The sequence below is a fragment of the Branchiostoma belcheri genome, unplaced genomic scaffold (assembly GCF_001625305.1).
Source record: "Branchiostoma belcheri isolate BF01 breed outbred unplaced genomic scaffold, Haploidv18h27 scaffold4, whole genome shotgun sequence".
NCBI classification, from domain to species: Eukaryota; Metazoa; Chordata; class Leptocardii; order Amphioxiformes; family Branchiostomatidae; genus Branchiostoma; species Branchiostoma belcheri.
In genome coordinates, this window is record NW_017804020.1 from 5,197,335 (window position 1) to 5,213,143 (window position 15,809).

At 44.6% G+C, this 15,809-nt stretch overlaps 1 protein-coding gene across 3 annotated transcripts; it reads right to left on the reverse strand.

Annotated features, from left to right (window-relative positions):
- Positions 1–15: 15 nt before the first annotated feature.
- LOC109477386 (protein MON2 homolog) lies at positions 16–15,419 on the reverse strand. Of its 3 annotated transcripts, none has more exons than XM_019778633.1 (38): positions 15,386–15,419; positions 14,424–14,528; positions 14,143–14,206; positions 13,850–13,977; positions 13,529–13,660; positions 13,235–13,373; positions 12,821–12,924; positions 12,565–12,690; positions 12,252–12,446; positions 12,005–12,129; positions 11,691–11,833; positions 11,292–11,445; positions 10,878–11,089; positions 10,630–10,711; positions 10,129–10,316; positions 9,760–9,887; positions 9,273–9,377; positions 8,962–9,039; positions 8,681–8,754; positions 8,401–8,488; positions 8,163–8,264; positions 7,938–8,048; positions 7,592–7,764; positions 7,303–7,465; positions 7,078–7,168; positions 6,665–6,843; positions 6,262–6,466; positions 5,742–5,912; positions 5,195–5,403; positions 4,940–5,071; positions 4,579–4,725; positions 4,192–4,320; positions 3,790–3,980; positions 3,519–3,579; positions 3,062–3,185; positions 2,668–2,872; positions 2,385–2,467; positions 16–2,228 (listed from the first exon to the last, which is right to left on the reverse strand). In XM_019778633.1, exons 2-38 carry the CDS (start codon positions 14,520–14,522, stop codon positions 2,035–2,037), a joined length of 5,034 nt encoding a protein of 1,677 aa, XP_019634192.1. In that variant the 5' UTR covers positions 14,523–14,528; positions 15,386–15,419; the 3' UTR covers positions 16–2,034. The 3 variants fall into 3 exon arrangements, with proteins under 3 accessions (XP_019634192.1, XP_019634191.1, XP_019634190.1); XM_019778632.1 differs by having other exon boundaries at positions 2,668–2,869; positions 4,561–4,725; XM_019778631.1 differs by having other exon boundaries at positions 4,561–4,725.
- Between the last annotated feature and the right edge of the window lie 390 nt (positions 15,420–15,809).

Here is a 15,809-nt window from a genome sequence, read left to right on the forward strand (position 1 = left end):
AAATGCAAAGTTAACGACTTCTTTAAAAACACAAACACATCTTGAATACCTTAACCAGTATACATTTATTCAGACAAATTGAAAATGTACAATACTCATTGCTGGATCGGATCCAATAAACTGGTGTGGGACAGACTTCTGGGGCAATATTTTATCCTCGGCGGTGACAAACCATTTATTTCTAAAACCAATTTGCTGAGTGTAAGGTCAAGAGATCACCTCTAGGCATTGGACTAAGCTTGGCTGACTGGAACAGAATCTCTTCGCACTAAATAAAAATCATCAATATTTGATACAAGTTTGACTCACTGAGAGTGTTAACAGGCCCGATGGAAGCAGGGAATACATACATGTATGTACATGTACGTGTCTGTATGCTTGTCAACCGACTCTACACACTCAGGCTGTAAAGGCACACTGATCCTACTGAAAAAGTTGGCATAGTTTTGGCTTCCTAATCTATGATTACCCCTCCCCTTTAAGCACCAGGAGAAGGGAACTTTTTTTCCGTAAAGCCACAGAACTGACCATGGCCTCTGGACCTTCTTCAGACCATAGTTGGGAGTTAGCCTGTGAGTGTGAGCAAGGTTGGCGTTGGTCATTGACGTTGCCTACTGGTCGTCTAATGTTTGAAAAAAATAAAAATCGAGAAAGGCATATTCGTCCTGGATGAGATCAGAGGAGCAAACTGGAGGTAGAATAGGACAGATTCCACCCAGTGCCGACCTTGGTTGGTCTGGAGCAAAGTCATGGGGAGTTCCTGAATGTGTGTGGTTCAGTAGGGGTGGGAGGTAGGTTGGAGACTGATGAGAAAAAAATCGCACAAATTCTGTCATGAGCATAAGGAGGTTGCCATATATTCACAAATTTACAGTTTGAGCCACAAATTTGTCAAATGGCACAGCAGTAACTTTATCAGCAAGTGTTGGAATACTGGAAAATTGAACTAACCCAAAAATGCATTCATTACCTTTCCTCATTTAAAGGGTTAGCCCACATCAATCACACATTTTGCTCTAGGATATCATATAAGTATAGTCAAACTGGAGGATGAACATGAAAGTAGAGCCTGAGAGGAGAGTCTGTACCTGTTTCAGGGAGTAAATGTCTTCAGATGCATGCCCTGCCCCCCACTGCACAACACTGTTGGCATGAAAAAAAAACTTCTTCAACCAGAGTCATCTCTCATCTTCATCAGAGAATTCAGCACACTGAAGTTGAAGTAGCCATTTGGCTACTATTTCCCTATTGCTTATGGCATTAGGTAGCAGGGACATGGTTGATAGATAAATCTTACATCAGGCATCATTAAAAACCTTTTTCAAAGTTCTGCCCATAACAGGCATTTCAGGCAAGTTTGGCCAATACTTAGTCTTAGATTGCATTGCATTCCATTCTAAAGGCTTATTGAAAAGAGTAGGGGTCCATCCCAGTGTGAGTTAAACCTTACAGTCTGATCTTACATGTACACGTGTGTTATACACATTGAGGCAGTTTACCAGTTATGAGAAACAAAACGAAACAGATTCTTCCTATGTTTGTTTTTCATATCTGGAAAAGAAGCTTTTCTTGTTTGGACATTTTTTGCCAAGTTGTCATGGAAAATCTGCTTCCTTATTTCACCTGTACAAAAATTAGGATACATTGGAATGCACTCTGCCCTGACAACAGTCGCTTCGCTTGACATTTTTTAGGACCTGATTGTTAACAGGTGACCAAGAGCGTGAACAAACCATAAACATAAATGTAAACAGTCAAGTCTGTACCACCAGAACTTAACACTATAGTATGTTGCCTTTGTTCTAACATACTTACACATTTAAGACACATATAATCAATTTAATTCTGCATCAGATTAAATAATCTTACTATTTACAGCATCATGAAAGCAATATAGAATTATCTAAAATCCTCCAAAGATTCCATTTTACAACTTTAACCCTTCCCAATCTGAGTGCAGGCAGCAGGTTAACCTCTTTTCAAAAGGGTTAAAGGAAAGTGGCATCTACAAATTTCTCAAGACTGGTGAAACTGTTATTCTTTGGGTTCAGGTCTTCTGGCTGGAGTACTGATGTCTGCCACCGGGGGGCGCTGTGGGGGTGCAAGCAGGTCAGCGTACAGGTGAAGTGTTTCCCGCAGGGCCTCGCTGAGCTGTGGCGACGACGACGTCACGCACTCCACCAGTGCCGGGTACAGCTGGATTGCCTGGTTCCACACTGCAGCATCAACTAGGGGTTAAATGTACATTGTTAGATATTACAAATATTCAGATTGGTCAATTACTAAGAAAACAAGCATACCAGTAGTTTCCTGAGATAACTAAAATACAGTAAATCAAAGGTCAAGCCTAACGCTGGTAAGAAGCAGTAAAATACTGAGCATACCTCTGTCAGCAGCAGTGACCTTGAGGGAGGTCAGAAGGGTTGTGACAGCTCGCAGCACAAAGGTCACCTCTGTCATTCGATGTCTGAATGAAACAAAAGCATTCAGCAAAACAAATCATGTCATAATTGCCATAATTGTCACATTGCAAACTAGTCTTGAAACCCTTCCATGAAAGAGGCTGACATTTTATTGAGGCAGCCTTACTTTCCAAACCACTTCTACAACCTTTCATGCTAGTATCTGATTGTCAGAATTCAATATCAAAGAAGGAGGAAAGAACACCTTGGCAGTGGCAACTTCCCACTCAGCCTCTCGTCTTGAGTGTACTTCACCAGGACATCTTGTGCTCGCTGTAAGAAGGCTGTCAGCGCCAGTTTTGTGATGCCACCGCCGGCAGAGTTTTCTCCAGTCGCTAAGGAATATTCCAGTAGCGTCTGGAAACACACGCGGGAGAAATTCTCCCGTAGTCGAACCAACATGTCTCCTTCTGGGTAATAAAGGAAGAGAGGAATCACAAACAAGCATGCACATTAACACACACACACACACACACACACACACACACACACACACACACAATAACACATCAAGAACTACATTCTACTAGATTTTCAGCCCTGGGACCTAGAAAATGGAACAATTATTATTGCAATAAACAGAAAATTTAGACCTATACCTGGTATCCCGAAGGTGGTGGAATGAATGGATCCCTTGTTGAGCAGGGAGATAATTTTCCGAGTGAATTGTGCCGGAATGTTGTCAGCATGCGGAAGGATGTCTTGTCTCATCAGCTCCACCATCTAGGCACAGAAACAACAGGGCAGTCAGAGAGGGCAGACATCACCCCCTCAACGGGAAGCACCTTCTAGTAGAACTTACAGAAACTGCAATGCAGAAACACCCACAAACACACACACACAGACATACATGCACACACATGCTGAGAGTCACACGGACTCATTGACACAATACATTAACTTCTCTCCCAAAGCAACTCAAGTCTTTTACCAAAACATTATATAAATCAATATATCGTTCAAAAACTAACATGAAGCTACTTGAATGTCACTGTCACCAAGCTTGGATCAAAATCTATTGGGCAGAGACATGATTGACAGGTGTCAAGACATAACCTGGACATCGATGGCTTCATCCTTCTGATGCTGCTCCACCGACAGGGTTGGGGGGGCTGGGCTGTAGGAGAAATAATGGGAATCCATGTTTAACCTTTCCACTGCTGCTATAACCATGCAACAAATTTGGTGCCAAAAGGCTACTTCAGCGGGGAGGGTTAATTTTAGCTTTGGTTTTGTTTATTGTCACAGTAAATCAAGAAACTCCATTCTTAATTTAGTTTGGTATGACAAGGTTTATGCAGACATCTATTACAAATGGTAAACTGACTGTTTGGAGAAGAGGAAGTCGTCCAGTGCCAGGCCGAGTTGCGTCCACATCGTGCTGAATGCCGGTGCGTTCGTGGGTTGCCTAGCAACAGGTAAGCCGACTTCCAGCACCTGCAGCAGTGACTGGGCGGCGAGTTTCCACATGGAGCTGCTGGGACAGGCGTACTTCAGCCCCAGGGGCAAACGCACAACCTGGGAGGGGATGTAATAAGTGTTAGTGAGGCTAGGTGGGGGGGGGGCATGTGAAATAATCATTGCCATAGAGAGTGCAGACTTCCTGGCTCCTCTGTCCCAGAACTGGAGCCATGAAGTTCCACATGGAGCTCCTGGGACAGGCGTGCACGTAAAAGGACTGAATTTATGTCTGTAACGTAAATGCACACTAAGAAGCTTCTGATCTCACCTTGATGATTTTCTCTAAGACACTCTCCTGTATTACCACCTTGTGGCAGGCTGTTTTCTTGTACAGGTCCACGACCACCACCAGCGACTTCTCTGAGAATGGTGAGTAGTTCAAGGTCACCCACTGCACCTGAAGGTCACAGAAGATCAGAGGTTACACTGTGTTTCATGGTTTTAGCTGTATTAAACACAGTAAAAACCTGTAAAAAAAGTTCTATTTCAATATAAACACCAGTATGTACATGTATAGATGTGATCATAAAATAATTCAAACTGAAAATACATGTACTATCATAATACATGTACTATTATAGACACCTTTACACAGATGTACTGTCATAAACACAAAGATTTTGAAAACAGCCATGACCTTTCCTGGAAGTTTCACCTGCGAATTCCTGTCAGGTCCATTAGTGGATCTTGTCTCCAACGTCCCATATTTGGGAGGCTGGCAGGAGTATTGCACGAAGGTCAGCAGGAGATCAAACACAGCAGGGTACATCGCTTGCATCAGCTCAGGCCCCACGGAGATTGCCTGTAAGCAAAACAGCATTTAGAGACCATCTGTACAGCAGTTAGAGACCATCTACGTGTGCAAAACAGCACATACAATGTAGATACAATCTGTACTGAGCTAGGTGTAGAACTAGAGCTACCAGCAAATAACATAAAAAATCAAGCCAATTTAGCCTACGTGGTTCAGATAAATAAAAGATGTCTCAATGGTGGGACCAGAAGAATATGCTTACCTTCTGCAGCCCCTCCACAGCCCTGAGTACAGAGTCCTGCAGTGGGGACAGGTTGGAGTCCAGCCCACCCAGGGGGATGAGGAATGGGGAGGCATCGGCATGGACAGGCACAGACACCGCTGTCTGGACAACCTGAGGGGCACAGCATGAGAACAGCAGTTAGATACATGTGTACCATATGTACAGAAAACAGTAGTTAGAGACCAGCATGGACATTTACTGACACAGCCATCTGTAGCACCTAAAGGGGCTGACCTTGGCAAACTTGTCGAGGTCACTGGCTACGAAGCGGTGGCTGATGTGTTTGAACAGCGGAGGGAAGATCTGCACCAGGGTAGCCAGGAACTGCTGAGACGGGACGACAGGGACCTCCCCTGGCTGCGGCAGGACGGTGCAGCTGGTCCCGATGCCGTACCAGACACGCCAGGCATTGGACCACAGCCGGTTCTGGTCATCAGAGGCTTCTACAGCAGGAGGAAACATGTAACCAGAACATGGTACATACCATAACAGGTGTGCCAGGCGTTTAACCACAGCTGGTTCTTGTCATCTGAGATTTTACATCGGAAACATGATGTTTGCTTTTACATGTACGACAAAATTTGCTTCTACAGGGGATGATGAACAGTAAAATAAGGTTAAGTATTCTAAGTTGAGAGAGTGAAAGAGACCAATGAGGTAGTGCAGATGTCCCTGCACCTTTGGCTCAATAATGATGTTTTTTTCTGAGTTTTTTCTGTTGGTGTCTCATATCATAAGATGAATTTGAGTAAATTAAATAAAAAAATACAGATTTCCTCACCCTGTTCAGCCTGTTCCTGCCCATCTGTCTTGCTGACAGCATCAGGCACCTGGTCTCCCACCAGCAGTTCCTGGAAGCTGTGCAGCGCCGCCACAGAAACCTCGGAACTTGGGCTGAGAGAAGCAGACTCCACATGCTCCAGGAGCAGGGCCCATGCACGAGGATAGCCATCTGGAACAGATAATCAGTCAATCGATCAATCGATCCATCCATCCATCCATCCATCCATCCATCCATCCATCCATCCATCCATCCATCCATCCATCCATCCATCCATCCATCCAACCATCCATCAATCAATCAATCAATCAATCAAATTTATTTCTACTGGGTTATGTGGACTCAATATGGACAATAGTTGTTGGTTCTTGACTCTAGAATGACTTTACAATCATGATAGTTTTACATTTAAAAAGTCCTTCAAACTCTGCAATAGCTTTAGGCCCTGTAATAGTTCTGAGTATTACAAGTTCTACTGTAACAGACAGAGGACAGTGGTTTGATTGACAGCTGTCCATACCCAGCAGGGCGAGGGCCTGGCGGCGGTGACAGAAGACCCTGGCCACGCCGGCCAGCGTGAGAACTCGTGTTTCGGCCCACTGTTTCTCGGCCGTGTCGCGTGAGTGGTGGATGAGGATGTTGGTGTTGTTGCTGGACTGTTTGTCGTCTTCCTTCTCCACCTGACCCGTCGCTGCCTTCACACGGTCCAGCAGGGGAAACAACACCTGCAGATGGGATACATCATGTTCACATGTTACTTTTAATATTATGCTCTTTGTATTCCGTGGAGTCACACGGTACAATGATCAGAAGATGATGGACATGTAATATCTAATCATACGTGCCACATCAAAGCATCTTTATTTCAGAACTAATAAATAAGATAAGAGTGGCCTAAGGCACAACATAAGACCTGCCCACACCTGCCACAGTACAGTCTCCCAGGTGGTGGCCTCCAGCTGCGCGCCGTGCGCCTGGATGGTGGAGAACAGCGTCTGACAGGCGCTCTTCCTGACCGCTGGCCTGCTATCCACACACAGGTCTGCCAACCGTGAGTACAGGCACATCCACAGGCTGTCTGATGGGCCAAGCAATGACTTCTCTATAGCAACAATAAATGTTTTAACAATAAACAAACATCCAGCAGGAGTACAGGCACATTTACAAGTTGTCTTTCAATATCAGAAAGGAAAATGAATACATCATATCAAACATGATAACATTATGAGTACCATACATAAAAAGTATCAAAGTTCTCTTGAACACATCTTCTCACACATTGAAGGAGTTCACTTAATGGGTGAACCTGAACTAGTACTGGAGGAGTTATCCTTACCTCCTGTTGTTGTTGAAGGCTGCTCATAGTCCTGCTCCAAGTCGCTACGGATTTTCTCATTGTTCTGGTACAGGAAGTCAGAGATGTTCCACTGGAGAGGATACAAACAACACTGTCTGAAAATATGGTCATTTTTGTAGCTGCACTTTGGGTTTGAATAAAGCTGTCTAAAAATCCAAGTTGATTTCAATGTAACTGGTAATTGACCTCTTGATTGGTCCTTACCAACAAGCCAATGGAAGTGAGGCTGATGTTGAGTTCCCTCTTCTGCAGGCCAAACCTGGTTGCCACGGTGATGCACACCTGGAGACAGACAGACGGCATGGCAGGGAGGAAGTCCGTCACCACCAGCTGCAGACTCTGGAACGCCGTCCGAATTAATGCCTCCCTGAAAATATCACAAGGTACTATAAGTTCTACCTGAGCTACCTCATATGACATTAGGCATGCCCTAGGTTGTCCTGACCTGAAATAACCTCTGACCTGACCTAACCTAACCTATGACCTGACCTACCCCTGATCTGTGGCAGCTCCCAGCACCTCCAGTATAACAGGCCAGGCGTGCCCCAGGTTGTCGCCGTTGTTCTGCAGAACCTGCAGCACACAGTCCAGCTGCTTCTGCCGCACGTCCACATGGCTGCTCTGGCAGAGCTCTTGTAGAGGAGTCAGCAGCAAACCTTGTAACTTCTGAAACAGAAAACAACACTGGTTATATATTACTCACTTCACACACTACATACACTATACTACACACATTCACTGCACCACACATACTACACTACATACAGTATACTAAATACTACACAAACAAACAGCACTTAATACACTACACACATGCATGGACATTTAGTGTTCCTCACCTTGTTGTCCTTGAGCGGGGGTTCGTAGTCATGTGCGAGCGCCGCCTTCACCAACTGGGTAATCGCCTCCGCACCCCAGTCACGCAGCTGCCCATGGGAATGCTGGGATACCTGCAAACATAACAGTTATCAAGACTTTCATCTCAGTCCATTTAAGCAAAATTTTCTGTTGTTCACACCCACCCTCAGGTGGTTATACATAAACCTTAGAGAAAGCTGTCTCACCTCTAACAGATGCGCTGTGACTGGTCTCCAGAGGATCTCAGCCCGGTTCAGGTTAACCAGCCCCGTCTCCAGTAACTTTGCAACAGGGAACAGGGACGGCTCCTGCAATACAAGGTGTCTTTTTACAGGACAGGAAAGTGTGCTTGTTTAAACGTGTGAAATTTAACTGTACACTCTCTGGAATGACTTTTGGCTCAATACTCGTCGGTCATCATACAAACAAAGACGTGGTACCAACCCTGTTGGCTAAGGCAGCATCCATACTTTCTTGAGAAAGTTTACTTAAAGCATCTATAAGATGGTGGATTGCAACTTCATCTAGATATCTGCAATACAAGAAATATTTTATAGTCAGTAGCTACAGTAGCACTTGGATACTCCAGCCTTCATTGTGGGAAAAATAACACTTTTGCTTTTAAGTTTTGCAAACAGACAAAAATATTATTTTTTTCTCACAAAACTTTGCAAATCTTGACAAAAAGTAGAATATAGTAGACTGTCTGTTGTTCTACACTTACTGTGAACTCTCAAACAAGCGAGACAGCATGTTGGAGAGAACTGGCAAGTCAGTCAGGACTGTCGTCGTCAGAACCTGGCAGAAAGATCATAGTTTAGAAGTGATCAGAGCTGGAAATACTGTGGGCAGAACAGGAACATTGTCATCAAACTCATTATCAGATAAATGATTTCTTTTTAAATTTAATCTTTTGGAGATGCTTCACAGCAAAAAGCTTGTAAATCAAATATCAAGTGAGAAACAGCCAATATTTTTACTACTCCACAAAGATCCGTGACTTACAGCATTGGGAGCATCAGTCGTGCTGGCCTTCAGGGATCCTCCAGCTGCTGGCTTCAGGCCTAGAACCCACACCAGGTGCTGCAGCAGGATGGAACAATTATTGGTATCCTCTACTTAAGGTGCTAAGATGAGTGTAATAATGATTCAGCAAGAGTCCATAAAAACAGAGAGGTAGGAGGGAAACAGGAGTCTGACTACCGGTATATTCACTCTGTTTACCTGTGTCTACCAATTAGAACTTAGAAGGTAAAGACCTGTAGTGTGATTAGGGATCAGTGTCAGAGTTAAGGACACCAGCTGTAACACCTCACCTGTAGTGTAGTCAGCACCAGGTGCCAGGCTGTTCCCAGGATGGGTCCGTGGCAGTGTGCCATATCCAGGAGTGACCGCATGCACTGGATGTTCTTAACTGTCAGCTGGAAATGGGAAACAGCATGGATTAAGTACAGGTAACAGGTCACCCTGAAACTGTGGTGAGAGACCCTGAAACTGTGGTTAGAGACCCTGAAACTGTGAATACATGTGTAATAAAACATGATGACATAAAAGGATGACATAAAACTGTGGTGGGTAACCTAAGATGGTATAAGGTCCAATGACAACTCATTATCCTAACAAGAGAAACCCTTTATTCACAATCACAAATTTTAGCCCAATTAACCCTGGAAAGAAAGGTACTGAGTTGGAATGACCCTACAGATGCTGTCCATGACTTGGTGAGATACTGCCCATGACCTTGGTGAGATACTGCCCATGACCTTGGTGAGATACTGCCCATGACCTTGGTGAGATACTGACCATGACCTGTGCGGAGGCTGAGGATGATGTAGTGGGTAGTGATGTTCCCACGGCGACGACCTGGTCACCCAGCGTGCTGTTGTGTACATGCTGGCTGGACGAGTCTTTACTGGATGTCCGCATCAACCCTGCAGAGGTACACAACAATGTTTACCTGCACCACAACAGATTCCAGGGGCTGTAGATCCTCATGAATACTTCTTTTTACTTATATATAATTTATTTACATGTATTTATTGAGATATGCCTCATTTGTGGAAAGATTGGCTTTCCCAGGTGGAGGGAAACATAATACCTGAACAGCTTTTACCTGCAATACCGGTAACCTGAACATGCAGGGACATGTCCAGCCCTGAAACAAACCCATACCTCTCTCCTTGGACACGGCAGCCAGCCCTGGTGTGTTGAGGATGGTCAGGGCGTAGTGGGGAGGGAGACAGGCTTTACACAGTGTTGTCACAAATGCATCACGCGGCACGGTCAGGCCCAGCTGGCCACAGATGGATGCAAACGTCTGGATGGCCTGCAGGATGGACTGGGTCGCACTCTCATCCATACTGGTGGGACCACAACAAGAAATCAGAAATAGCAGACTTCAACCCCTCTACCAGAAAATAATAAAATTGGAGCAGAGACAGGGATGCCTGTTTACAGGTACTCAAGGGTTAGAGGTTAGATGTCAGACATGAGAGGTTAGGTGTCGGAGATCAAAGTTTAGGTGTTAAAAGATCAGAGGTTAGGGGTTAGAGATTAGAGATCAGAGGTTAGGTGTTAGAGATCAGTTAGGGTTAAAGGTTAGAGATCAGAGGTTAGGGGTTAAAGACCAGAGGTTTGGTGTTAGAGATCATAGGTTAGGGAGATGTGACTGACCTGGAGTCCAGTAGCAGGGACAGGGCTGCCAGCACACTGGTCCATGAGGAAGTGGCTAACGTTTCACACAACTGCTGGTCAGCTGGAAAATACAGAACAGGAACTATTGTTACACATAACAGCTGAGATAAAATTTAATTTTCACCTTTGTACCTGTATCACTATCACACCCTTTGCATCCAATATTATTTTCATTACAAAAGTGGTGATAAGAAGTTAGTTGAGTAACTTTCAGTGGAGTTCCTTACCTGGTTCCAGCTGCTGTGGAGAACTCGGGATGACGAACTGTTTGCTCTTGTTCTTCCCGATTTTTGGCAGCTTCCCGCCAGGTTGTTGTGGGAGGATGTCAGAGATGATGGTGCTGATGCTGCGCACACAGTCCAGTAAGCAGGCAAAGGCAACCGACAGGCCGTACCCCTCTGGGATCACTGGTGGGTCCGTCTTGTCCAGCATCTCAAGACTGGGGGAGAGGAAAAGACAGATATAAGTCAGTGGAAAAAAGAACTATACAACACAGATTTCACAAGGCCTGGATGTCAAGGGTGAGAGGAGAACGTAGTAACTGTTAAATGCTAAATACTATCATGTCAAACTTTAAACTCTAACCATTGTAGGTACCTTTGACATTACACTAACACTAGTAACAGATCACATTTACTTACAATGTGGGTTTGGCCACCCCTGCACTGGCATGGAACAAGAGTGGGATCCACATCCCCCTGTACTCAAATGCTGGTGGTGGGGTGGTCCCCCCTGACACGGGCAGACCCCCCAGAACTGCAGGGGGGTTGCTGTCACTGCCAGTCCCCTGAGAACCTGGGAAGAACATTCAGAAAGTTCATGAATTTACTAACACACACACACATGTATGTCATCAAGTACAATAGACAGGCCTTCATAAGCCAGCTTGTAACAATACTTAAAATTTGGTCAGACTCCAAGTCAGATACTAGTATATGCATCCTTGAGACTCAATCACTTGCATGCTGCTGGAAAGGGTTGCAGTCTCTCAGATGGTTCACATGGTCCATTGTTAATTGCTTTATGACAGCCATCCTCACCTGATTGGCTGCTGCCCCCGGAGCTAGCGGAGTTTGCAGGTGCCAGGAGGAACAAGGTCTGGATGTACGATCCCACGGCTGCATTCAGGTCGCGGAAGACTTTTGTGGAGTGCTGTTTCATGTCGTAACTTTGGCAAAAACATCTGGGACAGGAGAAAGGGTAAAAAACAATAGTCAAACTATCTGTTGTACAACAGTGGGGGGGCATATTTCATGGTGCTTTCTGCTTTCTCATTGATGCACAGATTTGAATAATATAAAGGAAAAAAACTCCCTTGGTTTTCTTTCAGTTGAACAGCATGACTCTGCCTTACCTTAACATATTTGGCTGTACACAGATTTTGTGTAAAACTTCCACAGCTAAAACCCTCTGCCAGCTGGGCTTGTCTGCATCTAGGAACTTCACTAACAACGATAGGAAAATCTCACACTCCGTCATCTGGGAACAAACAAAAACATACACATCAAGAAAATATCAGGAACATCTCACACTCTGTCACCTGGGACAGCAACAGGAAAATCTCACTCTCCTTTATGAAGAAATTCAGTTGAGATACTGACCAGTAGAGTGTAGTAGTTACTGATGAGAGCATACACCAGTCTGAGCAGCCGCATGGAGATGGGGAAGTACGGTTTCTCGGCGGTGGTTGCTGTGCTCGGAGCCGCCACGTTTTGTTGGAACTTGATGTTGGGTGAGAAGAGCTTGATGACAAGTGGACAGACTCGTTCTTTCAGCAGAAAACTGAACTCTGGATGCTGAAAAAAAAGGAGTAAAAATTATCAACAATTTTTATCTCAAGATTGCAGATCATATTTTGGTCATCCGAAGTGTCAAGACATGTTTTTTTGGTGAATTTTATACTGAGTTTCTCACCCTGAAGAAGACTGGTGAAAACTGTGTCAGGATGTTTTCCACCAGTTCCAGGCCAAAGGTTCGTGTCATTTCAGTCATCCCCACCAGCCAATAGGGGCTGTCTGCGTTCACCAGCTGGCACAGGTCCTACAAACAAACAAACAAACATCACCACTCAATAGGGCTGTTGGCAACAAAAACAACAATAATATGCCCTGCAGGAGAAGTATGTTTTATATCATATGTATCATAAACCTGTAACCTTTAGGAAGCTCACCTGGAACAGCAGGTAGGCATCAGCTGCACACGGCCCCAGCGACACAGGTGGCTTCTTACCTGGACGGGGACTTGATGTTGTTTTCTCTTTAACTTCAGAATTTACTGAAACACAAAAATATGATATAACAAAACTGCACAGTATTCTTCAAGGGAGGTCACAGTCAGTATCAATCATTTACAACACAATTATTACACTTGAAGGAAGGCCACTTCTTGGCTTTGTCTTCAACTTTTCTTCAAGATTCACACGAAAAAGCTCCAACTAGAGCACTATCTAAGGACAAAGTACCATGTTAACTCTAGACTCTGAAAGTTCAGGAGAGCACAAAGGCCCTAGTTCTTGTACCAAGGAGTCATACCTGTGGTGAGGAGCATGTTAAGAAATAAGTGCCTGATCTTAAGGAATGCTTACCTGTGTTAGGATTGTCATCTCCGTCCTCCACCACGAGCCGCTCAAACACGACAGACACGACCTGCTGAACGGTCGCTGCAGCCGTGTTCGCCACAGAACTGTCCTTACTGAAGTGCAGCCGGAAGCACACAACAATGGCCTGGAGAAGATATATCTTCAATTACTGCAGATCTTTTGAAAATTTCAAGGCTAATGCAGCTCCTGATAAATATTCAACTCTTGACATACCCAGAAACATCAGTCAAAAGCTGTAAATGGAAGCTGAGATGGGAGGTCAGCGAAGGAAGACCCTACCTTAGCCAGTGGGTCATGGTGCAGGTTGCCAGACATGGTGATCAGCACCAGGATGGTCTGTAGAACCTTCAGTTCCTCCATCCCAGCCTCCATCAGTCCCCACAGCACAGCCACTATCTGTTCTGCTCCAGCCTGAGAAACAAACAAACACTTGAGGTCACTTACAGTCTAAGCTGACAGATTCAGTCCAGTATCAATTTACTACAGCCTTTAGTAAAAAACACATCCTACCTGAGGCATCCTAAAGGTCAATAGATCTTTATGATGTTTAAAGAGATTGTTGAATTACTGCAGGTTAGTAAGTATGCTGGTAGTACATACCTCTGACACAGCCCTATGTGAGATGAGCCTCTGTATAGATGTGAGTGAAATCTGGACCAGTCTGGGGCAGCGACTGTCACAGCCCAGCACCAGTGGCTGGAGAACCTCCAGGTTTGCAGCAGAGATGGCTGCAGGTGACAAACATTACACTGGGCTTAAGTATCTGTGACATAACTTTATATATATTAGCCTCGTTGTGCTAATGCTAAAATGGTGGTGATCTCCGATAAAACCTGAGTATTATGAATACAAAGTACTTTAAGTATACAGACTACAGGACAGAGATTCCCCACCTGCTGCTGTATCCTCCTCCTTGGCAGAGATGGTGCGGATCTTCAGAACAGAACCTTCTGCTGCCTGGGGGTGGGGGTGAAATATGGAACACATTTATCATCACATGTAATGTTGCAACCTTTGCAATAGGTCAACTCCAGGTCCATGTATTGTTCAACACTATCTTTGTTTGTTTAAGGTTTTGTTTATTTATGGAAGACTCAAATCGACCTGCTGGTCACTTTTGAGGTCATCCCCACACAGGGTATTTGTTACACCTGAAGAGACGACAGTTTCCTACCTGCCGCACCACCGGGTATTTCTTCTTGGCCTCAGCCGAGAGGTTCCTCAGGTCGGCCAGCAGTCCATCCACCAGCTTCTTCCCCAGGTCTCCCATCATGCTCTCCTGACAACATGGAGGATTGAACATATGATGGGACTTTCTCATTGATTGAAAAAAAATTAATCTAGTTTAATTCACATCAGTAGAGTACATAGGCTTTTCATATGACGTCACTTGTGCCATGTTGTATTACAGTGCATGTCTGTTATACATGCCAATATGCTGCTGTAATTCACTTACCTGCCAACATGGTCCCTGGGTATTCAAATTATAATTATTATGCCAATGAAAAGCCTCATTCATTGCAGATGTGATGTATCAGGGTAAAATTCCTTTGGCTTTATTCAACAACACTTCAACAACAGTGGATCACGGCCTTACAACATCCAGTCCCAAGGTTCCCACAGCCCTCCTGTAAGTCTGCCAAAAGTGCCTAACATTTGCATTTTACTTCCTGGACCTGTGAGAGTGGTTTCATACAATACGTTTGCAGACTTTAGACAGACTTTTCCATGCAACACGATGTGTAGCAAGCACACAGGACTGTCTTAATAAAGTCTCATTACAGGTAACAACTGTGAACACACAGGCTCTCCCAGGGAAAATTCTGAACTGTTGTTTCACCCAACACGCCCCCCTCCCCCTTCCTGATAATTTTGCCTGCCCATTCCAAAACAGATTGGATTCATTGGAATATTCTCATATCAATGACGCATCATAATAACCATGCTGTAGTGTATAATCAGAGGGAAGCGGCTATGATGTACTCAAATGAAGGTCAGTTCTCAACTTGTTGTTAAATGGAGAAATTACAACTGTTATAGTATGATTTACAAAGCTAGCTCGGCTGAGCACACGTCAGTGCAGTGGAAGGGTGTGAACTACAAACACTCCCCACAGAAGGCGGTGTTCAGTCTTACCGGGGTTTAGGAGTGCAGAGTCTTGTGAGTCTTCAGGCGCCTCCTAACTGCTCAAACCGCGGATAAACCAGCGCCACAGGCCCACAACATATCAGGTTTGACGGTACTGAACGCGTAGGTTTGGTTTGGGAAGTCACACCTGCACGTCATCACAACCTTTAACCCTTTAACACGTCAGAAGGAGGGGGCACAGGCTTTAGATCAGTTTTTGATGAGAACCTGACTCAACTGGATCAGAAGTTGCATATTCCTGATATTGTCATTAGCTTTTTTTGGCAGGTTTTTGATTCAACTGACTACGGTCAACAAAAAAAAAACTTCTGGTGTCTGCATGGTGGACAGTTGAAGTACATATATTTAATACCCTCACCAAGTGGTTACTGCCAAGTGTAGGTTGAACCAGAGAGTTGGATTTAGAGCATGT